The sequence below is a fragment of the Thamnophis elegans genome, chromosome 2, assembly GCF_009769535.1.
Source record: "Thamnophis elegans isolate rThaEle1 chromosome 2, rThaEle1.pri, whole genome shotgun sequence".
Classification (NCBI taxonomy): Eukaryota; Metazoa; Chordata; class Lepidosauria; order Squamata; family Colubridae; genus Thamnophis; species Thamnophis elegans.
Genome location: NC_045542.1, coordinates 76,698,406 through 76,724,305, shown reverse-complemented (window position 1 = coordinate 76,724,305; position 25,900 = coordinate 76,698,406). Strand labels below are relative to the sequence as shown.

General features: G+C 42.5%; 1 protein-coding gene across 1 annotated transcript in view; it reads right to left on the bottom strand.

Annotated features, from left to right (window-relative positions):
- Positions 1 to 22,583, bottom strand: part of UBTD2 (ubiquitin domain containing 2) — a 76,186-nt gene extending 53,603 nt beyond the window's left edge. The window contains exon 1 of the mRNA XM_032209330.1: positions 22,462 to 22,583. Coding sequence (XP_032065221.1) covers positions 22,462 to 22,531 — 70 coding nt within the window. The 5' untranslated portion in view covers positions 22,532 to 22,583. The remainder of the gene's footprint in view (positions 1 to 22,461) is intronic.
- Between the last annotated feature and the right edge of the window lie 3,317 nt (positions 22,584 to 25,900).

Here is a 25,900-nt window from a genome sequence, read left to right as displayed (position 1 = left end):
CCATTGTCTATTTAGTGTCTTTGGAGCAGGTGAGTTATCTTAAATTCACAGCCATCTTTTTTTTGGGAAAATATAGCACATCATATTAATTTGAATACTGTCCCCACATTTTATAGAAAATTGATTAGCAGTTTTCTATCATAAAAGTTAGTATATCAAGAGATATCTGTTTTGAGTAATTATTCTGTGTTTCCAGTAAAAACATTACAAACAAAACCAAAAAAGCTGACAAAAAATTGTAAAATTTAGGTCATGGATTCTCACAGAAGTCAGGTTTTTTTTTTTCTCAATGAAAAAATGCACATGTGAAAAGTAATCCATATGCAGTATATTCTGCAACAGAAACAAAATGAGTGCATAGTAACATCTAGCTATTAGGGACTGACGCAACTGCATTTTAAAAGATCATTTAATTATAAAATTCTTGTTATACTAAATACTACTGCTAACAAAGACTTTCTATTACTCTCTTTCCCTCACCACTCACTCAAAGATTCAAGAGTGATGCTAATAATCAATGCTTATCAGATCCACTTCTATGGACACTTGCAAGTTTTAAGACTGTCAAAAATATATGTTCCTTTTGCATACATACATACATAGAGAAAGGAATACACGCCCGGGAGAGGGAATGAGAAAGAGACTGGTTGGCTCCTAAACATTTATGGGGGCTAATGCTGTAATTAGAGTGAAACAGATGACATGACTTGTTCTTAGAATAAAATTTGCATGGGAATTATAAATCCCAAGGTAAACACTTCCTGATGTGAAGTCTCGGTGATTACTACTTCAAAGGTACTATCTCTGAATAAGTTATGAAGTCCAATTGAGCAATCCTTGAAACCTTTTTCAGATGACAGGCATCATCATATAATTTAATCATGATCATGGGTACAATATATATATATATATACACATACATACATACACACACACACATACGTATATACATATACACACACACACACACACACACAATGGTCAAACAGGATATTTCATGTGAAAATACAGAGAACTTTTACTACCTCACAACATTTTGAATTTATTGGGGGGAGGGATGGTAAAAACAAAGTTTGAAAATTGCCAAACTCGTTTTACTGAGGACAATATAGCATCTGTACTCATCATGTGGCCATTTTCACTTTATACATGCAAATGCTACATGTTGTGTTTAATATAACCTATGCTTGTAATATGTAAGACCATTTTACTTTTTATGAGATGTATATAATTTAATATTATTCAATGCTTACACTAGAGAAAAAAATTAAATAACCACTAAATTATTGATGTTCAAAAAGCTAATTCATGGCATAATATAATGGAGTTGAAATCTGTGCACTCTAATAACTGAACTTCTTTTATATACGGTAAGCTATAAACTTGACATTTGTTTCACTTGTTTCACTTATAACATGGTCTAATTCGGCAGTCCCCAACCTTTGCAAACTGGTGGCCTGGTGTGGGAGGAGGGGAAAGTGGGTCATGTGAGTGATGGGCCAGCACACATAACCATGTGCATGCAGCTCAACTCGCATGAACGGTAGGCTGGTATGTGCGTGCCCAGCTCAACCTATGCAAAGTGAGCTGCGTTAGTGTGTGCCTGCATGCTGGGCTGCTGCTCATGCAAGTTGAGCTGTACGTGTGTATGCCAGCCCACCACTTGTGTAACCCGCTTCCCCTCTCCCCCCCCCACTGGGCCACCAGATTGCAAAGGTTGGGGACTGCTGAATTAGAGCCAAGGGAAGCTACTCAAAACTTCAGGTGTTTTTCCAGCAATGGATAAAGTATAAGAAATAAACAACATAAACTAGAGATCCTAACTCATGAAGGCAAATATGCTGTAATCAGCATCACTGTATGAAGTTGGATGAAGAGTCATGTTTGGCATACAGCACTGGAAAGCTAAAAAAAGAAAAAAAAGAAACAGACACTAAGTCTTGCCCCTTCTTGCTCACACTTTTATTTGTCACAAGGTGGAAGAAAGAACGTTTGCTATCTTGAATCTTATCCTCCCCCATAAAAAGGAATTGGTTGAAACAGTGAAATATTTTGAGAGAACCAATAATGCTGTCTTTGAATCTGTGAAATCTAGAGGAGCAGAATCTGAGAGGAAGCAGATTTGCATCCTGGGTTTCTGATGATCTAAGAGAAGGTAAATAGGATTCAGTATCTTGAAATCTTGAAAGAGAAAAGGGTTCAGGAAGAATGGGGAATTCTGTGAAATGAGATACCAAAGGACCAATCACTAACAATTCTCATAAGGAAAAATAAGGGAAATAGAAGCACAGAAGCATACTTAAATAAAAATACAATGTTTCTTCCAGAAAGGAATTAGAGAGACTAATGCTCAGAATGAGCTGTAGTTCATGAAAGATGCCCAAAATAACACAAATAATTATTTGGCTCATTAGAAACAAAAATTAGCCAAAGAGGGAAGAATTCCATTGTAAGCAAAAAGTGGCAAATGGAATTGTGAAAAGGCTGAACTAATTAACTCCTATTTTGTATCTGGTTTTTTTTTTTTCAAAAGAGAAATGGAAACCTAACCTATTATGCCACTGGATAAAGGTAAAACCGTAGCTTAGTTTAGACAAGGAGAAAGTACGACAGAACTTAGCTAATTTAAATAACTTCCAGGCCAGATGGATTACAGATAATACAGAAGAAACCAAAAGTGATCATAAAGCTACTGATGATAGTCTTTGAAAACTTCTAGAAGACTGGCAGGGTGATAGAAGACTGGTGGAGAGAAGTGTCCTCATCTAAACAAAGGGTAAGGCGGAGAACTCAGGAAGCTATAGACTTGTTAGCTTGACACTTGTATCAGGCATATTATCAAGAACATATTATCAAGAATATAATATTGTGTCCAATTTTCGATATTGCCACAATCCTATTTGTGAACACTTGGATGGGAAAGCTACAGTTAACAGATAACATATTAAAAGAGTTGGAAGAGACCTTGTAAGTCATCTAGTCCAACCCAAGCAGGAGACCCTACAGCTTTGATGGCGAACCTATGGCACGTGTGCCACAGGTGGCATGCGGAGCCGTATTTGCTGGCACGCCTGTGGTCAGCTCTGGTGTGCATGTGCGTGTAGGCCAGGTGATTTTTGGTTTTCCAGAGGGCTGTGGGAGGCTGGTTTTGCCCTCCCCAGGCTTCAGGAAAGCCTCTGGAGTCTGGAGAGGGCGAAAAACAGGCCCAACAGGCCAACCAGAAGTTCAGAAACAATCCGTTTCCGGCTTCCGGAGGGCCCCTGGGGAGGGCAGGGGAGGCTGTTTTCGCCTTCCCCAGGCTTCAGGAAAGCCTCTGGAGCCTGGGGGGAGTCATGCTTGCATGCATATTGGGGGGGGATTGAATTGGTGTGGGCATAAGTGCGCGCACGATAGCGTGTGTGCACACAATTTTGGCACGCCATAAGAAAAAGGTTCGCCATCACTGCCCTACACCATTTCTGACAGATGGCAGTCCAGTCACTTTTTGAAAGCCTCCAGTGATGAAGCTACGACAACTTCTGAAGGCAAGCTGTTCCAATGGTTGATTGTTCTCACTGTCAGAAAAGTTTCTCCTTATTTCTAGGTTGAATCTCTCCTTGATCAGTTTCCATCCATTATTCCTTACCTGGCCTTCAGGTGCTTAGGAAAACAGGTTGACCCCCTCCTCTCCTCTCCCTCAAATATTGGAGCACTGCTCATCATGGGTTTATCTCCAAAATTAATGCCTCACTAAACTTATTTTGACTTTTGATACGAGTTACTAGCATAATAGATTAGGGAATGCTGTAGTCAAAGGGTCCCTAAATTCCTCAGCTCATTGATCATGAACTTTCAGATTGTTCATCAATCTCTATATATTATATGAATTTTTAAAATAAATAGTACATTAACCTATAGTGCTACAAGTACTATAAGGCTGATTGTGCAACCAACCCTAATAAGCATCTTCCATTGGTGCAAAAAGAAAACCACCGAAACAGCAAAGGGACAAATGATCAGCTCCTAACTGACAAGATGGTTTTGAAAACTGTAAAAGAAGGAAGACCAATTTTAATGTGGCTTGGTTTGATTACAAGTCATTTAACACCGTGCCACATGAGTAGATAATGAAGTGCCTAGAAATAACAGGAGTCAGTAGAAATATCAGAAGCTTTGTGCACAGATCAATGGCACAGTGGAAAACTTAGTTGCTGGTGATAGACTGATAGAAGTTAACATCAAGAGAAGAATCTCTCAAGGACACTTACTATCACCACTATTGCTTGTCATTATGTTGATTCCTCTGTCAACAATACTGATAAGTCAGGCCAGGGCTATCAAACAACAAAAATATCTGCCAAGCTATCTCACTTTCTATACATGGAGTGTATGGAAAAACAACATGCCAATGGAATTGCTGCTCAACGCTGTCCCAATATACAGCCAAGATATTGCAGTAAAATTTGGACTGGATAAATGTGCCACTGTTGAAGCAGCTTACATTCTAGACAATACCTTTAATATTAATAATCAAGACCTGCCTTTTCCAGGTCCTTGGGGAAGGACTCAATAGATGGGGAAAAAACATCAAATCCAGTTTAAACAATCTGGTTGACTGTGTGACAAACAAACCATAATGGCCCCTTGAATTGTCCCATCAACCCTTGAGGATCAATAATTGATACTTTGGGGTACCCCACTGTAGACGCATTGTACCTGAATTTCAGAATACCCTTCAACAAGTCTCTGTGTGCCAGGCCAAACCCTTTGGCCTGGCACACAGGGCCAAAGGGTTTGTTCTTGGCTCCACTTCCACTTAGAGAAAGATATCAAGTAGAATGTGACAAAGTACTATGCTGTTAAATATTTATCAATGATTTGGATGATGGAGGTGAGATAATACTTACAATGTTTATAGCTGATATAAAGTTTGGGGGGGGTGGGTTGGGTGGTAGTATTTTAGAGAGGAGAAAACATTTTAGAAATATCTAGATGGGCTTTGATCAGCTGAAATGAATAAGGTCAAATTTTATAGCAAGTTCTACATTAGAGGAAAAATTAAAGGTACAAGAATAGGATGGGAGAGACCTCGCTTGATAGTAGAACATCTGAAAAAGGTCTTGTTGACCACAGGTTAAACATGAATCAACAATGTGATGCAGCTGCATAAAAGACAAAGCTATTTTGGGATATGTTACTAGGAGCCTACAGTTCAGATTATGGGAAGAAAGTACAGTATTCCATTTCACACTGTTGTGGTCAAATCTCACCTGCAACAAAATATTCAGTTCTTGGTCACCAATTTGAAAAGAACAGTGACAAAATGATGCAGATTCAGAGGAGCGTAAGAGACCCTGAAACAAAGCTTGTGAGGAGAGTTCAGGCTCCATACATTCAGCCTACATAAAAGGTGACTGAGGTAAGATATGATTACAGTCTTTAAATATCATGAGAGTTGTCACACTGAAGAAGTAGACTTACCATATACTGCTCTAAAGCAGTATTTCTCAATCTTGGCAGCTTTATGATCAGTGGTGGGTTACAGCTGGTATGCCCCGGTACGGGTATACCAGTGCCTGCTGGGAGCACCAGGTACCAGGCTGGGAGCATTCTAGTACGGTGCTCCAGAGGGCCCATCTGCCCGCCCACCCTTCTTACCTGTATTTGACCCAACAGGGCCATTTGCGTACACGCACAGAGCGTACGGTGCCTGTGTGATGCTCCGCCGAGCAGCTGCTACATTTTGAGAGGTGGGTGCACATGCACGTGCAGCGCACGTGGACGTGGTGGACACTCAGCCCCGTCGCAGAATACTGGTTGTGACAGGATCTGGAACCCACCATTGTTTATGATGTGTGAACTTCAATTCCCACAAGCCAGCATGCTGGCTGGGGAATTCTGGGAGATAAGTCCAGACATCATAAAGTTACCAAAATACATAAACACTACTGTTAAGGACAAGACTAGGATCCCAAATTAGAACTACAAAGAAGTGGATTCAAGTTTTACATCAGGAAGAACATCCCGATTGAGCTGTCAGTTAGCAGAACTGGCTTCCACAAAAAAGTCGTAAGTTCTCCCTCACCAAAAGTCTTCAGTAGGGATGGTCATTGTCAAAATATGATCTAAAATAGTCTTTCTGAACCTTGACAATGTTAAGATGTGTGGACTTCAACTGCCAGAAGTCCCTAGTCATGGGGCTGAGCTAATTGCTTAAGTGGATCGTGCACTGAACATGGGATTGAACAAAAAAAACTTCTAAAGTCCCTTCTAACTATGATTTCATCATAATTGAAAGCTACAATTATGTATTGTTTTCATTCTTTTCCTTTGCTAAATTTGATTATTTTTTTTGGGCCTTTATATATTTTCAAAATTCAAAGTATTTCTCATTCACCACCTGAATTTTTTGACAGAAGTGTTCCTAACAGCCATTACTTCTAAATTATGTACCAAAATATTGTGGAGCAGCTGTCTAGCTATTAGTAGATGGAATTATATTGTTAATTCCTGTATTGTGTTCCAATGGGAACGATCGTTACCTGAATGTCGATTCTAATAATGAGAGTGGGAGGTGCTACCAAGGTTTCTGATAGGGTCATTTCCACTCTGGAGGCTTCCAGGCGGCTGTCCACCACTAGAATTTATAACGCCACGTGGGTGTTTGTCAGGTGGTGCACAGCGTCGTCCATTTCTGCAGAGGATGCCTTGGGGCCAGACTTTTTGCAAGATGGTTTGGACAGAGGACTTACACATAACACCTTGTGATGCCAGACGGCGATGCTCTCCACTATTTTATCAGGGGAAGGTCAGGTGCCCTTGTCTCATCTTCCTTTGGTGAGGAGGTTTTTGAAGGGGGCAGCAACCTTGCGCCCCCGATTATGCAGAGATTCTCTACATGGGATTTACCTTTAGTTCTCTAATCAATGACGGATCCTCCATTTGAACCAATTCGCATAGTTGCCCTTCAGTTCTTAACATTGAAGGTGACCTTTTTAATTGCCATCACATTGGCTAGACGTATTTTGGAGCTTGGGGCTCTGTCTTCTCGCAACGATTTATACATTTTCCATCAGGATAGGGTAACCTTAAGATTAGATCCTACTTTTCTTCTCAAAATTAATACTCCATTTCACAGGGCTCAGGAAAATTGTGTTGCCCAATTTTCCAGCACCCACTCAAGCCAGGAAACGTCTATGGCACAGGTTGGATGTCCGGAGGGCATTGAGGATTTACTTGAAGCGAACGGCTTCGTTCCGCAAATCAGAGGCCCTACTGGGGTCATTCCAGCCTTCCACTCAGGGTGCTAGGGTAACATCAAACATGATAGGTAGGTGATTGAGGAAGGCTATTACATGGGCTTATGAAGCCAAGGGCAAGGTTCCACCACAGGGTATTACCGCACATTCTACTCGCAGTGCGGCCACCATGGCAGCATGGGCAACCACAATGCCATTTGAGGACATCTGTAGGGCTGCTTCTTGGGCGTCCCTCTTTTATTAAACACTATAGATTGGACGCTTATGCATCTGCTGAAGAATCTTTCGGACGCAGAATATTGCAACAGGTAGTGCCTCCTGTAGCCTCTACAGATACATAACTTGTTCCCTCCCTAGGGATGGCAGCTTGTGTATGTCCCGATGGTAGCACCTCCCGCTCTCCATCATTGAGAACAATCATTTGTACTTACCTGAACGTCAATTCTAATGATGAGAGCGGGAGGTGCTACCTCCCACCCTAATTAGTATAGCGGCTGGGGGAGGAGGTATCCTTGTTGTGATATTTATTCCACAACTTTTCTCCCTACGACCTCAAGGAAACTGGGCAGAGGGAGCAGAAGCATGGCTGCAACAATTTCTCTCAGTCTATGGACCAATCAGGATTGACAATAGCCCGATGGTAGCACCACCCGCTCTCCATCATTGAGAATAAACCCATTTCTGTTGAATTAATTCATTTAGATTTTTTAAAGGGCTCTTTCCCCAAAATGCTTGAATTTGAACATTTTCTCCCTACACACACAACATGCACACACACACACACACACACACACACACGTATTTCCAAGTTTTTTTTATCTGAATAAAAACTGAAAAAGAAAATCTTATTTACAGTTAATTTGCAACCAACCGAAGCAACATTTGTTATTTTTCAGGAAATATTTCCAAGCTATTAATCCACACAGTTTCCATGTGTAGATTACTGCTTGTTGAACACTTAATATTATTCACTGCATATAAACAATGCTTGAAGAGTTAAATGTTTACCTATGAGGTTTGCTACTATTCTCTACTGCTGGAACCAGTGATACTTTTAGATTAATTCTAAAGAATTGCAGTGATTTCACAGCAAGGCTCAGGCTATAATTTTAATACTGTAACATCCTCTTAGGGAAATGTGCTATTGTACACAGTGGAATTTACATCTGAGTAAGCATACATATTATTATCCTTGTGGTTCGACTCTAATAGCATTTACTTAGATGGACATCTTGCCTTCCTATCACACAGTTTAACATATTACAATAATACATAAGCTCACCTCTCAGTAGCTCTTACTAATCAATAAAACTAGAATATAGATATGAAGTCCAATAGATAGAATACTTTCTTTGTGATCATAAGAATACCTACTTAACAAAAACAATTTATTTCTCCTTTTAAAAATTCAGTTTATAAACAGAACACCACTTCTTAAATTAAACATCTGAAAGACCTTTTAAAAAATTATATATGTTTGAATGAATACTTTCAGTATGGGATCCTCCACTAGAGTTTCAAAGCTGGTCTATTTTCTGTTTGCAATAAGAGAATAGTTGCTGGAAGTTTACTTTGGATGGAATGTGGAGATCATAGAGAAATAATTACTTTATCATCACTTAAGGTCTGTTCAGTTTCTATAAATTATCCATGTATACTGAAAGAATGCAGACTAGGACCTCCAGAGTAGAATACACATTTATCGGGCAAACTAGAATTATACTAGCAGTTAAAGTAACACTAGGGTGTAATGTTAAACTATGCAAACTTTTCTTTACAATAAATAATGCACAACTTTGGTAAAAGATATTCCGACTACTAAACCCAGAGTTTATGTTCATTAAAATCCAGTTTTAGTTTTTCTAACAACCAAAAATCCACAGATTCTTTGAACCATGCAACTGTACTTTGGGATTTTTATCTTTTCCTTAGACAATTGGAAAACACAAAAAAATACTGTGAAAAAGCATTTCACAATCATGCCCATCACATTGTATGCTATGCTGCATTCTCCAACCTTTCTCTTCCAATTGTGGTAATAATTATCCAAATCCAAATGAGTTCTGTAGGCCACCCATTCTGAATTAAGAACAGATGCTTATCCTGGATGAACAGATTTTAGGTGACCTTGGAAATCGTAACAAGATTACTTAGAAATAACTAGTTTTCCATTGTGGGAAATTTCAGTCTTAAGACAAAATCTGAATTACAGAAGAGTTATGAAATAGTTTCCTTGATAATATTTAGATATGTACCAGAAAGCTTAAAAAAGCATGTTGAAATCTTTTGGGGATTTTATGACATATGCCCTTTACTGCTTAGAAGCCATGTTAACATTCTGCAACTGCCAAGAGTTGATATCAATTCTAATCTTACCCTAGAAATCATGCAAATGGTATTACAGAAATGCAATATATTAAACTACACATGTATGTTATTTATATAGCATCTTTCCTTACAACAATACTAATCACATGGCAACAGGGATACTTTTTTCCTTCATTAAAAACAACAATATCTCTAAATGTGAACTTGTAGGAAGGAATGAGATGCATAGTTGATTTGGCAGAATAAGTCTCCAATGTGCAATCATAATTTCTATGTTATGTTTCTTGATTTTTATGAAAAAATATATACTATCAGCACAATATTAAGAACTGGAGCTGCATAAAGAAAGAAGAGAGGAGGAAGCAAAGTTCTGGTTAATGCTAATAAAAGTTTTCCAACACATCCAGAATTTCTAGCACTATTAGCAATATAAAATGTTTGCTATTCCTATTCTGACATCTAGCTTTGGAATCCTACTCATAAAATTTTCTCTGGTTAGTTATAGTCTATACTTGGCTTAGGAGTATTTTTAAGATGAGAGAAAGAGTACTAGACATTTAACTCATATAGTTGTTATTTTGACATCCTATCCATTTTGTTTAGTTATATGCTTCTATTTCTTGCTACTAACCACTGGTCATCTCAGGAAACTTTAACAGTAAAAGAAGAATGAAACTGAATTGTTGGGAGTACTCTGAATCATGAACAGGCAAGGCACATGTCAGAAAGTTAGCAAAAGGTGAAAGGATTACTCTATAATATAAGGTGACCAGACGTCCCGCTTTTGGCGGCACACCCCCGCTTTTTGATGCATTTTCCCGCGTCCCGCCCGCTTTTTTAAAAGGCACGCTTTTTTTGGCGCTCGCAGCTCCCGCCCATCAGCTGCTGGGCTGGCTCATCGTTCTGTTCTATGCTACCACCTACAAATTTAAGCCAGCCCAGCCTGCCGCTCACTGATTTGATTGGCTGAAGTCCAGCCAATCAGTGAGCTGGCCAACCAGCTCACTGATTGGCTGGACTCCTTAGCTGAGGACGCATGCGCGAGTCTCCATTTTATTTCGTCTTTGTTTTGGGCAGCTGCGCTTACTCACTGGTGGTGAGTAAATCATGTTTTGTATTGTCTAATTTGGTACCGTGGGAATCGGGAGGCGCTGGGGGGAGGAGACAGCCCCCTTCTCCCCCTTTGGCTTTGCGGAGTTCACAGCCAGCCCCTGTGGTTCCATCCAGAGCTTTGCCGCCCGTGCCAGCGGCAAAAGCTCTGGAACCATGTGGAAGTTCTCGGGCGGCTGCTCCCTCGCTCTCCTTTGCCGCCCGTTCCAGCGCAGCACAGCCTGTGCTTCCTTCCGACCTTCCCGCAAATGCGCCGCGCTCTCCAGAAGGGCTAGGACGGGTCCGGCGGCTAAGCAACGCGCGGCCTTCGCCGGGACTGACAGCCGCGGCGAAAGTAGCCCCAGCCGGCCGCCCTCGCTTTTGTCTGCTGGGTAGTGAAGGCGGCGGCGGCGGCGGAGGAGGAAGCAGCCCGGCGTCGCTGCTCGCCGCGCGCTCCCTCGCTCGCGGCCAGGCTTTGGTGCTGCCTTTCCCGCTCTGTGCGTGCTGCCCAGACCTCTCCTCCTTCCGTGGAGTCCGTTCGTGAATCAATGGGATTCGCCGCGGAAGGAGGTGAGGTCGTGGCAGCGGCAGACGCCAGCAGAGAATGTCCCCTCGCTTCTGGGGCTTCCGCTGCTGTCCCGACCTCTCCTCCTTCCGTGGAGTCCGTTCGTGAATCAATGGGATTCGCCGCGGAAGGAAGAGAGGTCGTGGCAGCGGCAGACGCCAGCAGAGAACGTCCCCTTGCTTCTGGGGCTCCCCGCTGCTGTCCCGACCTCTCCTCCTTCCGTGGAGTCCGTTCGTGAATCAATGGGATTCGCCGCGGAAGGAAGAGAGGTCGTGGCAGCGGCAAACGCCAGCAGAGAACGTCCCCTCGCTTCTGGGGCTCCCCGCTGCTGTCCCGACCTCTCCTTCTTCCGTGGAGTCCGTTCGTGAATCAATGGGATTCGCCGCGGAAGGAAGAGAGGTCGTGGCAGCGGCAGACGCCAGCAGAGAACGTCCTCTGGCTTCTGGGGCTCCCCGCTGCTGTCCCGACCTCTCCTCCTTCCGTGGAGTCCGTTCATGAATCAATGGGATTCGCCGCGGAAGGAAGAGAAGTCGTGGCAGCGGCAGACGCCAGCAGAGAACGTCCTCTGGCTTCTGGGGCTCCCCGCTGCTGTCCCGACCTCTCCTCCTTCTGTGGAGTCCGTTCGTGAATCAATGGGATTCGCCGCGGAAGGAAGAGAGGTCGTGGCAGCGGCAGACGCTGTACAAACTAATCCAACCTAAATGTAGAGGAGGAGAAGAAGGGGGGGGATTTAAAAAGAGCAGAGGAAAAAGAAAAGAAAGCATGAAGAAAGCATAAAGAAAGGGATGGGAGGGAGGGAAGGAAGGAAGGCAGTTTATGTTGAAACAGAAAATATTATATAAGGAAGAAAATGGAAATAACTTAGGAAGGAAGGAAGGAAGGAAGGAAGGAAGGAAGGAAGGAATTGCACTTAATATTGAAGGAAAAGAGAATGAAGGAAAAAGTATTGGAAGGATTGAAAGAAGGAAGGAGGAACAAAGAATTACACTTAATATTGAAATGGAAAAGAAAATATAATGAATGAAAGAAGAAGTATAGGAAGGAAGGGAAGGAAGGAAGGAAGGAAGGAAGGAAGGAAGAAACAAAGACTGTTGAAACAGAAAAGATAATATAAGGAAGAAAATGGAAAGACGTATAGGAAGGAAGGAAAAAAGGAAGACAATGTTGAAATGGAAAAGAATATAAGGAAGAAAATGGAAAAAATTATAGGAAGAAAGGAAGAAATGTACTTAATATTGAAACAGACAAGGGAATGAAGGAAAAAAATATTGGAAGGATTGAAAGAACAAGGTTTTCCTTGTATGGGATTGATAGTGTCATTCTTAAATTTATTCCCCAAATTTTTTCCCATTTGTCTAGTTCAATGTTATAGCCAAAGTTCTGTGCCCATTTTATCATTGGTTCTTTTACAGTTTCCAATTTCCTCTTCCATTTGATACTTCAAGAGGAATTTATATATTTTCCCTATCATCTTTCTGTCCAGACTTTGAATAATTTTATTCAATTTGTGTGGTTCTGTTTCAATACCATATATTTTAGTGTCTTTATTGTATTTAGTTTTAATTTGGAGGTAGGTTAGCCAGTCACCTTTCATATTCTGATCTGCCAATTCTTCAATTGTTTTTAAATTTCCCTGTCTGTCAATTAGATCTCTGTATCTTAGAATTTTGTTCCAATCTGTAAAATTTGGGTGTGTCGTTCTTTCTGTTGGTGATAGCCAATTTGGGGTTTTCACATAGTGGATTTTTTTGATTTTGAGCCATTGTTGCAGTAAAGTTCTAATTAAATGATTTTGAAAGTATTTGTGCGTTTTATGTTTGTCATTCATTCCATAAGAAATTATGCCAGCCTGCCTGCAGGTCATGGCCTTCTAAGATCAGAATTCTTTTATTCTTTAACTCAATCCAATCCTTCATCATTGTCATTGTTACTGCAGTTGCGTATATATAGGCTCCCTGTGTGCTTCCATCCATCCCTACGAAGATCTGCTGACTCTGCCTGCCTGCTGGTAAGTGAGCTGGGTTTTTTCTTTTATTTTTTTAATGTATTTTAAAATAATATTTTATTTATTGTGCATATGATTTTTTAAAATAGTGTTATTCTGTGTTGATTCTTTTTTAAATTGTCTTAAACTATTTAAAAAAAGATTCTATCCAAAATAAATTGAAACAAGCCATTTTTAAAATTTCTATGCACAATACTTTGAAATGGACTCAGGAGTCATGATTGACACTGAGTGAATTTGCACTTTTAATAATCAGGAAGATACAATGGCATTGAAAAAAGTGACTGATGATCATTTTTCACACTTAGCGACCGTTGCGACCATTTTTCACACTTAGCGACCGTTGCAGCATCCTCATGGTCACGTGATCAAAATTTTGTTTGGCAACAGATTCGTATTTATGCTGGTTTCAGTGTCCTGGGGTGACCTTTTGACAAAAAAATTTTTTTTTAATCAAGCCCCCCCCCTCCCCCCGGTCAAGGGCGTCCCTCTTTTCCAATCTGAAAATCTGGTCACCTTACTATAATAACTAATATATAAAGTAGTTGGCTGTCTTCTTCATTCATTTATATCTATATTTATAGCATTAACTGTCTACTATGACAAATAACTACGAATTACTCTAAAATGGCAGTGATCTTATTTACCTTCAGATATGTTAACTAACACTGTAACTGGAAAAATCAATCGTATCCAAACTGAGCCAACATTTTTTTCAAATATTAGGAACCTACTTTCAATCTTTCACTGTTTGGAAATAGCAAACTTGAGAAATTATAATATGTGCTGAAAAGGCCACCAACACTATAATTAGATACACTAGCTGTAAAGATAATAACTTTGTCCCTGCAGCAGTTAAATTATTTAGAGCCAAGGTATAAGCCTTCTGCTGAATGGCACACAACTCTTGCCTGCAAAGATGTAAATCAAAATTTTTAAGAACTATCCTTTGCTTGCCTCAGTCTGTGCCAAACTATCTTATATGGATGGCTAGAATTGAATTGTGGTTGTGAGGAGGCTCATATGCGAACTGGACATTTGAAATATAGGTTAGAACAACTTTTTCTGGGGTCAGACCCTAGCCCATGCAATCCTTGCTGATAAATTAATTACTAGGAAAAAATAGTACAATCTTTGATTTATCTTAATAGCCTTTCACACCAATTCCTGATAATGATTGGCTAGAGAAAGATATCTTAAAGGTCAGAGTCATGATTTGGATTTAAAGAACATATTCAAAGTTTCAAACAATTGTTACAAGAGTTTCTGTAACAGACCTTTCACCATTTGGAATTTTCTAACATCCTCTCTGTCTTGTACAGAAGGGCATTCATACTAGCAAGAGGATGTTACGCGGGAAAGTTCAGTAACATCACATTATTATTATTAGGACAATAAGATAGTTTTGTACATCACACATTGCTATGTTGCTCTCTATGTGATATGTGGTGGTCAGAGGTATATTTCTTATCCTTATGTGTAAATTGGCATGAAATGGAGCTTCTGCTAACAGACTGGTCTATCTAAATTTCTTTGAAAGTTATTAAATTGTATTCAATTGTGACTGCTGTGAGAAGATACTGGTTTTAATTTATCTTCAGGTTTGGATCTGAGCTACATACGTTGGTCTACAAAAAGTCAATATTTAGTGTTTATTACCACTACCACTCTAACACATTAATTCCTCATTGCATTTATTATTTTTTAATGTATAAAGTAGTTTTTTGTCTCAGTAAACTAAGTAAACTTAGTGAACTAAGCTTTCTTTTTCCATTGCACAGTTAAGAGGCTTTAATGATATTAGTAGTTTCCAAAGGAAATAATAGTTTTAACATAGGATTTTAAAAAGAGTTTATCAACAAACATTGCAGTAGAAAAACTACAAAACCATTGAATCTGTTCAGAATAAAAAAGTAATATACCATAAGCCATGCTGCTGGCCTATATCACTGTAATAGCAAATTGGAGAAAACCACATGAAATTCATCCAACAGTGCTCTAGTTCTGTGAACACACTTCAGGTCTTAGTCACACAAATAACATGATAGGAATTTCTTTTGGCCAAGGTATCAATTTATACCTGTTAATTTATATTCGGCTTAAATTCAATATGCAAAAATAACAATTATACGATAGATTTCAGCTGACACTCCTTTTGTAACATAGGAAAACCACATAATGGCATCATTGGTCTTTAGATCCCATTGCAATTGAAGAACAGTTTACAAAACAGAGATGCACTAATTCTCATGCCTTTGGTCAACTAAACTGCCAAACAACTCCACATAAGAAATCCAGCTGAATTCAGATCTATCCTGGAAAAAAACTGCATAAAGGACAAAATGACAACCCAATAAGAAAGACCTACCTTGATATCGGTATGTCAAATTCTTGCCCAAATACTTAACATATATACATTATGATACATAGCTAACTATAATACTTTCAAAATGTATTGTATTTAGTAGATTTAATTGCAGCCTCAAGAGAAAAAATGAGATTGACACTCTCCACTAAGTGGTGAATTAATGAACACTAATAATTTCTTATAATTCAGAGCCCTAAAAAACCAAAAGCTATATTTTAGAAATGTCTAAGATAAAACTCTAAAGTGCAAGTTCTGCTTGTAATAGTTTTCAAGAACCTGTAAATTGATCTAGCACTGCAAGTGAAATTAGAGACAGAAGTGACCTAGTAGGATAATAACTGTAGTCTCAACCTCAATAGATCTGTTTTTGAACTAGTGTTGTAATGGCAATGCATTTCTAACTTCAACACAGTACTACTTCTCTTGAAATGGTTAGTGAGATTAGGCATTCATCACAAATGCATAATACTGAAAAGCAGAGAATTTAGACAAAATTTTGAGAATGTGACAATTTTGCAGGTACATTACACTACATTACAGTTATTTCATGTTAAAAAATAGAAAAACTACTGTTCTCCTTTGTTAGATATCCCCCACCCCCTTACCTGATTTAACACTGGCGACGAAGGTGGGATTGGAAGGCAACTAGGCGAACAAAAAGAGCAAATGTGATCTTGCAAATACATCCAGCCTGCGCATCCCATGTGGCATCGAGCAAACCATAGCTGAAGAAGAAATTAAATCAGGATGGCTATCCATGCACCACCAACTCCATATGATCCAGCCACTAAGCCACTGGGAATCGTACATGTTACGATTCGAATGTTTCCTTGAAGCGATCTCATGGGCACTCCAGAAGCCCGTAAGAAGAACATGTTCCTGGGTTACTGTGGCCGGGAAGTGTTAGAAACGATGAAAAACCTCTTGGAACCAACTCCGCTCCAAGCAGTGTCCTGGTCTGCACTGCAACAAATGCTGAAGACTAACTACACGCCCAAGCTGTCCAAATACGTTCGCCGGCACGAATTTAACATCCGGAACCAGATGGAGGGTGAATCTATCAATGAGTATGTAGCAGTGCTCCAAAAAGCCGCAGCCTACTGTGAGTTCTGAGACCTGGACGAGCTGATTCTGGATCGCATAATTTGTGGCGTGCAAGACATTACTCTGCAGAGAAGGATACTCGCTAAGTCTAACCTCTCTCTGCAGATCTAGAGAGAGGCTAGGGCATCCGAATTAAATCGACGGAAACCTTACAGCGCCAGAGTGCACCTCAAGATGCGCGGAAGAGTACCCATGTACATCGCGAGACTACCGAGCCCAAGAGCTCCAAAAGCGACGAGGACGACAGCTACCACATGCGCAGTAGCTGCGCCAAGCCAGTGAGCAAATTCAACTCGCAAGCTCCGCCCTGTGCCAGCTGTGGAGGAGACCATGCCCGAGCATCCTGCCATTTTCATGAAGCAACTTGCCAGCGATGCAAGTGGAAGGGGCACATTGCCAAGGTGTGTCGCAGCGACTTCTCTACCGCCACCAGACAGCTCAAAGGTTCACAAAGACACCAACAGCGGTCCAAACCAGGGGCTTGGCAGAAGTACCCACGACAATCAGAAGGCGACAATAGGATTGCCAAGCACATGTCCGTCACATAAATCTGCTCTGGGTGCCTAGGAAAGCTGAATGTCACTCTCCCAGTTAGACAAATCCGCACCAGGCACCCCAAAAAGCTGAAAGTCACTGTCTTCATTGAGGACTCTCCATGCAAAATGGAGATCGACACCGAATCATCACTGACCATAATTCCATGGTCAGTCCTCAAGCAAGCGATCCCAAAGCTATAGAAGCGTCACCTCCGAAATCCCAACATCCGCCTGCGCGACTACCAGGGGAACCAGGTCCCCATCATGGATCAAGGCACCTTCTGGGTGAACTACAAACGATTCAGCAGAAATCTCCCTGTGACAGTGGTCAGTGGAAACCTGCAAAGCCTCCTGGGGCTTGATTGGTTCCAAGTGTTGGGGATGGAAGTGATCGGAATCAACTCCGTGAGGGACGAAGGCGCTGAAGCCATCTTTAAAGAATTCGAGGATGTTTTCAGCACCGGCGCTGAACCCATCTTTAAGGAGTTCGAGGACGTTTTCAGCACCGGTCTGGGTAAATACAAAGGAACCCCAATTTCCTTTAGCTTGGACCCCACAATAGCCCCAATTAGGCTAAAACCCAGGAGAGTACCTTTCGCTCTGTCCTAAAACAGACAAAGAAATTGACAAGCTTGTGAGCCAGGGAATCTTAGAACCAGTCGATCACGCACACTGGGAGACACCAATTGTGACACCTGTCAAGCCTGACAGGTTTGTCTGCATCTGCGCGGACTATAAGTGCACAATTAATAAAGCGTTACAACAAAGCACATACCCTATACCCATTGTACAGCACCTTCTACATTCGTTCGGCCCAGGAAAAATCTTTGCAAAATTGGACATGGCGCAGGCATACCAACAATTGCCAGTAGATGGCGCGACCATGGAGGCCCAAACCATTGTGATGCACAGGGGTGCATTCAAATGCCACCACCTGCAATTTGGTGTTAGTATCGCCCCTGGGCTGTTCCAAAGCGTTATGGAACGACTTTGCAGGGGATTCCAGAAGTGGTCCCCTATTTCGATGACATCTTGGTATCGGCTGCAAATGAGGTGCAACTTTTAAAATGCGTATGAGAAGTTTTGACCAGAATTAGAGACAAGGGTATCCGCCTCAAAAAAGAAAAATACCAAGTTAATGTACCAAGAGTCGAATTCCTTGGGTATCTGATCGATGGGTCTGGAATTCACCCGACCTCACAAAAAATTAAAGCTATTAAGCACTCTCCTACACTTCACAATCAGACCGAACTGCAGGCGTTCCTCGGGCTCCTTAATTTCTACAGCATCTTTCTCAAAAAGAAAGCCACCGTTGCTGAACCATTACATTGCCTCCTAGTCAAGAACGTGAAATGGTCCTGGGGCAAAGCTGAGACTGCCGCATTTACTGCAATAAAACGTCTTCTATCAGTGGATTCTTTCCTTGTACAATATAGCCAGACCCTGCCATTAGTGTTGACATGTGACGCCTCTCCTTTTGGTGTCGGCGCTGTCCTCAGCCATCGCATGCCCAACAGAACCGAAGCCCCCATTACTTTTTATTCCAGGACATTGTCCGCCGCAGAGCGGAACTACAGCCAATTGGACCACGAGGCTTTGGCTGCAGTGGCCAGAATGAAAAGGTTCCATGAATACCTCTACGGCCGGGATTTTGAACTTGTTACAGACCATAAGCCTTTGTTGGGGTTACTGGCTGGGGATCACCCCACCCCAGTATCATTATCCCCCCGAATGAACAGGTGGACTATTTTCCTGGATGCCTATTCCTACCGCCTAATTCACCAACCCGGCTCCACTTTAGGGCACGTGGATGCCTTGAGCTGCTGCCCGAAGTTCTCGCCGACCCCACCCCTGAAACAATGGTCTTCCTCATTGACTGCCTGGAAACTGGACCTGTCTCCTCTAGTGACATGGCACGCCACTCTGAAAAGGACCCACAAATAAAGCAAATTATGAACTGGGTGTGGAGGGGGTGGCCCAAGGGGGCGGTCGGAGCTGATTTCAAAATGTATTTTGCCAAATGTCATGAATTGTCGGTTATTAAAAGGTGTTTGTTGTGGGGGGACTGAGTAATTATTCCCAACAAACTGTGCAATGCAGTACTAGAAGCATTAGTCAAGATGAACTTTCTGGCAAGGAGTTACGTATGGTGGCCTAACATGGGCAGGGAGATCGAGGAATGGGTGGCCACATGCACACCCTGTCAGGAATCCAGACCACCACCCCCAGAAGCACCCGCTAAAGAGTGGGAGCAACCACAAGCTCCAGGGTGCACATTGATTTTGCTGGACCGGTACATGGCCAAACATTCTTCATAGTTGTGAATACTTACTCAAAATGGTTAGAAGTAGTCCTAATGACTTCAACTACAGCGGAAGCAGTAATCAAAGTACTATGGAGACTTTCTCCACACACGGGTTTCCTGATGTCTTGGTCTCTGACAATGGCCCCCAATTCACACCCATACCATTCGAGATCTTCCTAGCATCTCTGGAAATCAGGCATGCCCTGGTCGCGCCATTCCATCAGGCATCCAATGGTCAGGTGGAGAGAATGGTGAGATCTGAAAAGGAGGCCCTTGCTAGGATGGGCCCAGGCGATTGGCAGACATGAATCGAGCACTATCTATTGATCCAACACATCACACCCAGTGCTACCACTGGGATAAGCCCCTCTGAGCTTCTCATGGGCCGCCATCTAAGGTCTCACCTAGACTGGCTACATCCAAATTATTCTACCACATCACTCCCCGACTGCACAAGCAAGGTTTGATCCTTCAACATAGGTGATTCGGTATATGTACACAACTACACAGGGGGAATGTTGTGGATTCCTGCCACAGTAATCGGAATTACCGTTTCTCGATCGTATACAGTAGAGCTCAAGGATGGTAGAAATTGGAGAAGGCACATTGACCAACTCCGTAGCCAGATTTCCAATTCCAAACTTAGGCAACCAACAGTAACTCCTGCACGATAGTCAAAACCACACGAAACAAAATAACAACCCCTCCACGTCCAACTTAAGCCCGAGAATTTCGGAAGACTTATCTGACTTTGATGCAGGCCTGTAGCGAGCTCCAAGTGAGTTAACTCCAGAAGCTCCAGCCGTGGTCTGTGGAAAGTTCCAGGAGTTTCCATCAGGTAGAACCACAGAGCAAACAAGTCTGTCCGACTTGTCCGAAGGACCACTCGCACTGAACTGCGCAGGTCAGGCAGAACTATGCAAAAGCCCGCCTACCTGCGTGACTACGTCACCAGCTGGGTTCATCTATCCTAGAGGGGAGGGGTGTTAGATACCCCCACAAACACTGATAGAGGTTTCCACCAAGGTCCTCTGTTCCAGCGGGAACAGAGATCGAATTCCATTGGTCAAGAGGTCTGACAGATCCCTTTAAAAGGGGATGTTTACTTGACTTGCAATAAAGAGCTGTTGTTACTGAAGCCTTTGTGTGCCTTCCTTTACCCGATCTAACATCCCTGGTTTGTTCCACTGTGCTACACAAGTATCTAACTAAATACTTTACGGTATTTAAATAAAAGTAGGGGAAAAACCCCTCTAAAATATATTACTGTGCAACCAATATTCAACGAATTGGGATTTACGTCTGAGAATCACATTATCAACCAAATATAAGATCTCTCTTCAGTGATTATTTTTTACCTTAAACCCTGTATATAATTCGCACAGATTGGGCAATCCATAAAATGCAAGTACTCTATTAGATGGTATTTATTTCAAAATACAAAATGATGCCCAACAGAAGTGGAATATAGTTAAATCCAGGCCAAAAAACCCCATTGTGACCAACTATTTATATGCTTTCATTGTGCAAAATACCATAGTCTTTAATATAATGTTACCCTCTATTTAAAAAACAATTCTTAACTATTCACTGGGCTACAAGATGAAGATAAAAGCAAAAAAAAATTGCACATCTAAGACTATTTCTTCTATGACCTTCCATTGCCTCATAATACCTAACCAGCATGGCAGTTTCTTAACAATGGATGACATTACTCAGACATGGTGAATTATCTAGGCCCATCTGAACGGCAACTCTCACTTTATTAGATTTGACACTAGTTAAGCCTGTGATATTTCACTGTCCTGATTATGATAACTTAAGCAGACCCTTAGATTTCTATAATAGATGTTCTATAATCTATAGCTATATACCATACCACTAAGGAGAACAGCAGCCACTGTTTTATTAGAAACCACAGGGGGCATAACCCTTAAGTGGGTGGTAAATGCTCTCCAGGTGGCAGAAGGGGAGACAATCCTAAAAGGGGGGAGAGAGGGAGGGGAAAACCTATCCTCCTCGCCTGATTATCATACAATTGTACAAACAGGCAAAACATTAGCTGCAGCACCCAGCAACTTTTGAGCACAGTCTGCTTTAAGGGAAAGAAATATTCTAACTTAAAGACTTCCATTCTCTGGCACAATTAGATATTTTGTATGCTTCAGACTATTCTGGAGTTTCAGAGGGAAGGGGATTTTTAAGAAAAACCACCTTTGCAACAGACTGGTTTCCCACAATGTCACTATGTTAAAGGATAAGCCACTGAACTATAGGTGAACACTGATGACTCTTTCTTAAGGGAGGGCTCATCCCCAATTTCTACCTGTCATCAAGTCAGGAGGCTGTCAACCCGAAGTTATCAATAACATGCATTGTACTTCTTAAAAATAAAAATAAAGAAGTAGCAGTTCCTAAAGTTCTTTGGAAGAGAAAGGATTCACGGTTTTATTAGTATCCTTTTTTTCTTAAAGAAAGTGGGTGAGACTAAGGGAGAGAGGTAGGCCACCTTGGGCAGACGAAGAGCAATTCTCCCCATCCCTGAAGTGGGTAAGAGGGAGGGGGGGGGTACTTTTCTCTTCAGTCCCACCTTGTCTTTCAGGTCAGGGGCCTTGCCCCTAGCCCTGCCCGGGTCCCTGGAGGTCCCGCTCCCTCTTGGAGAGCTCCCGCTAAGCCTTTTAGTTGAGGAAAGTTGGAAGGAGGAAGAAGAGGAGGAGGAGGAGGACCACTTCCAGGAAGCGGGGCGCTCTCTCCAGGCGGAGGAAGGCAGGACAGACGGGCAAATCTCCCGAATGGGGGGGGGGGGAGGAGAAGAGGAGGAGGAGACGGCCGCCGAGGGCCCCTCCCGGTTTCCCTCATTGTGAGAAGCAGCTGCCTCTGCTCGCCTCGGCCAAGAACAGCCCAGCCCCTCCGCCGCTCTCACCTCCAGTGCCGTCCGAGTTCTCATTCAGGCTACCCGAAGAGTCGTGGTGAGAGCCCACACACCCGCCCATGGGGCCCGGCCGTCCCGGCCCGGAGACCCCCCGCCCCTCCTCCTCCTCCTCCTCCGCCTCCGCCTGCTCGCCGCCCGAGCTTCTCCGTCGTTGTCGTCGCTGCCACCGGTCGGGCAGGCGCGCTGGCTGCGGAGCCGACGCCCCCTCCTCGTTGCGCTCGGCCCGGCCCCGCCTCAGCGTCCGCCTCCCCCCCTCCCCGCCCCCGCCCCCCCCCCCCCGCGCAAGCCGGGAGCGCGGCAGCCTCTCCGCCGAGCCAATCAGGCCCTCCTCCGCGCCGCTCCGGCAGCCGCTCTTTCCAGGCAGCGCCAGGGCCTTTCCCGGCTGCTCCCCAGCCGCCCCTACGCAGGCTCCTTCTGGCGGGAGGGCCTCCCTTTCTGGTCTGCTTCCCGAGAGAGAGAGAAAGAGAGAGAGAGAGACCGGCGGCGGGGGCTACGTGGAAGAGCTCACGGCTGCCCCTCTAGACCGGCGCGGGGCGCCTTCCGAAGATCTGCTGCGCTCGCCCTATTCGGGCTCGTTACAGCTGGAGCCCCAAGTGTCTTTCAAAGCCGGGCCTCTTTCTCCGCTTCTCCCCTTGAAAATGAAAGGCGGATTGCAGGGCCCTACCTATCCTCGCCCCCGACACAGCTACCTGCTAGGGTGGCTCCCGTTGTGGCCACCCCATATCCTACAGCCGCATCCTTCTTTCCCCTTCTCGTCCGTACTGCCCGGAGTTGATTGCAGCCGGTATCAAATATGCAAGATTTCCCATCTATTCCGACCCCTCCTTTTAGGCATTTTTTTTCCTTCGTAAAACAGAATTATTTATGGAGAGCACCAAGGAGTCCACAATCCTGAGCTTCATGTGTTATTTTCTATCACAATCATTTGCCGTGCTGTGATTGCCCATGTAATTTTTTTTACTGGAGGGGATGCAGGTAACTATTTTAAAAACAGGACAAGATTGGTGTTTACCTACTCAGAACAGCAGTTATTGTCAGGCCTGTCCTTAAGATTTGTTGCTTCCTTGGAAACATTGATTTAGAAGGTCTTCTCTCGATAGATAGATAGATAGATAGATAGATAGATAGATAGATGATAGATAGATAGATAGATAGATAGATAGATAGATAGATAGATAGATAGATAGATAGATAGATAGATATTCAGCAGGGATATTTGTAGGTTTAAATCCCTGACTTTAGATGGGCAGATGCGCATCAGCCCAAAGTACAAAAAGAAAAAAAAGGAAAGGCAGGCTATAAATAAGTATTCACAATTTTTTTTCATCTTTTACTCCACTTGGGGCATGTTTGTATGGCATCTTTTCCACCCTGAAGTTATTCTAAACCATTTTGATGCAGCTGGCTGCAAAATGCTCTGAATATCTCCTTCTGTCATGTCTCTGAATGATGAAAAACTGGAATCTAGGGAGAGTCAATCTCTGCTTTGGAGGAGAAGAGAGTGCAAAAATTGGCATTCCGAAAGTGCAACCAGAGGAGACTGCAAAAATTGGCATTCAGTGAATGCTGTGCCATCTGAGCTGGTGTATATCCTCAGATAACAAGAATGCCCCGAGTTTCATTTCCTTAAAGTAAAAAAATTCTAGTTCTCTGACCTCTCTAAATTACTTGTCCAGGTCAAATGCAGAGCTTTCAGGATTTCAAAACAAACCTGCCAAATGAGTTATCCCTAACGCACAAGTGTCCGGGCACCAGACTTCACTATCCAAGTCCAGAGAAGATAAGAGAAAGGAAGAGCTACAGACTTTACCTCCAAAATTTCCTACCCTGTGTTTGCACAAATCTCTTTGCCTCATTTCCACATATGGCTGTTATTTTTCTTATTCTTTTTATAGCTTCTCTACTACACCTATTGGAGCCCTGCAGGTAGAACCTGTTTTGTTAAAAATGCAGGGCAAAGTGATTCTAAGACACCTACCTACCCTACTTCCTTGTCTTTATTCTTGGTATAGAATGAATTGCAATGTAATAGATAAAAGGAATAACCTTGAGTAACAAAATTAAAGTCTGCAACAGGCAATTTAGGAGCAAGACTGTAACTGCAAGATTCTGTTACTATAGCCTTAAAATAAAAGTAGAATTAGTTTGGGTGTCTCTGGCTTCCAACTTTGATGAACCTTGGAAGGATGAATGCCTCAGGAACACCTTGATATTGCTTTGTTGAATTAAAAAAAACTGTGTGTGTGTGTGTGTGTGGTGTATGTGTGTGTGTGGTGTTTGTGCATATATATATAATGCAATATAAACAACATACTAGCAATAGCACTTAGGCTTGTATACCATTTCAAAGTGCTTTACAGCATTCTAAGCAGTTTACATAGAGTCAGCATATTGTCCCTAACAATCTGGGTCCTCATTTTTACTGATCTCAGAAGGATGAAAGGCCGAATCAACCTGTCAGGATGGAACTCCTGGCAGTAGGCAGAGTCAGACTACAATACTGTGCCTGTGGTTGCTGGTGGCCAAAGAGGAATAAGAAGATTCAAGGAATGAGAAGCACATCTGTTTTGGGATGGGAAGGAGAAAAGGATTAAGTTTCTGTAGTCTAGCAATTGGTTGACAGGGCAAGGCAAGACATTCTTTCAATCAGCAGATTATCCCCAAGTTCCACCAGCCTTTGCAGAAAAAACTTCTGCTTGTTCCAGTTTCAGATGAGTGGCACATAGCCAGAAAAAAGCTAATTAAACTCTTCAAACTAGCCAACACCATCTGATTAAGCAACTCCAGAGCCGACTTTGCACTGGCACAAACTCACAATGCAGCAATGCCTCCATGTTAAACCAGACACTATCTCCCCTGCTCTTTTTTGTTGCATGATTTTACTTAATTTGTCCCTAGCCACGAGTGAACAGCCAAGTATTGTTTCTTTCTTTAAGGTGGATTATCCTATTATAGGTTCAAGATGTCTAAAATTTGTAATAGTGTTTGTATCTGTGATCTTGGAGGTAAAGTCAGGAGCTGTATTGTGAGTGTAAACAGAACTCTTCCTTCCTTCCTTCCTTCCTTCCTTCCTTCCTTCCTTCCTTCCTTCCTTCCTTCCTTCCCTCCCTCCCTCCCTCCCTCCCTCCCTCCCTCCCTCCACTTAACTCCAAGCCTATTCTGGAAGTGTGGGCAAGCCATCTTTCTCATCAGCTAGCCTTCAGTGTAGCCAACTATGTGTCCTCTTTGTTAACATCATGTTTCCTGAGTTTCTTTCAGACCCATTATCCCACCCACTATATGCTTAACACCATATTCTCCTCAGCAAAAAAAAAAAAAAAAAAGGGAGACTCTCTTCCCTGCTATTTTATCTGAAGATGAAGAGGGGACATATTAGCATAATTTTGCATTATCAGTGCTTTGAAATTGCATCTGAGATAGTATCTTTAGC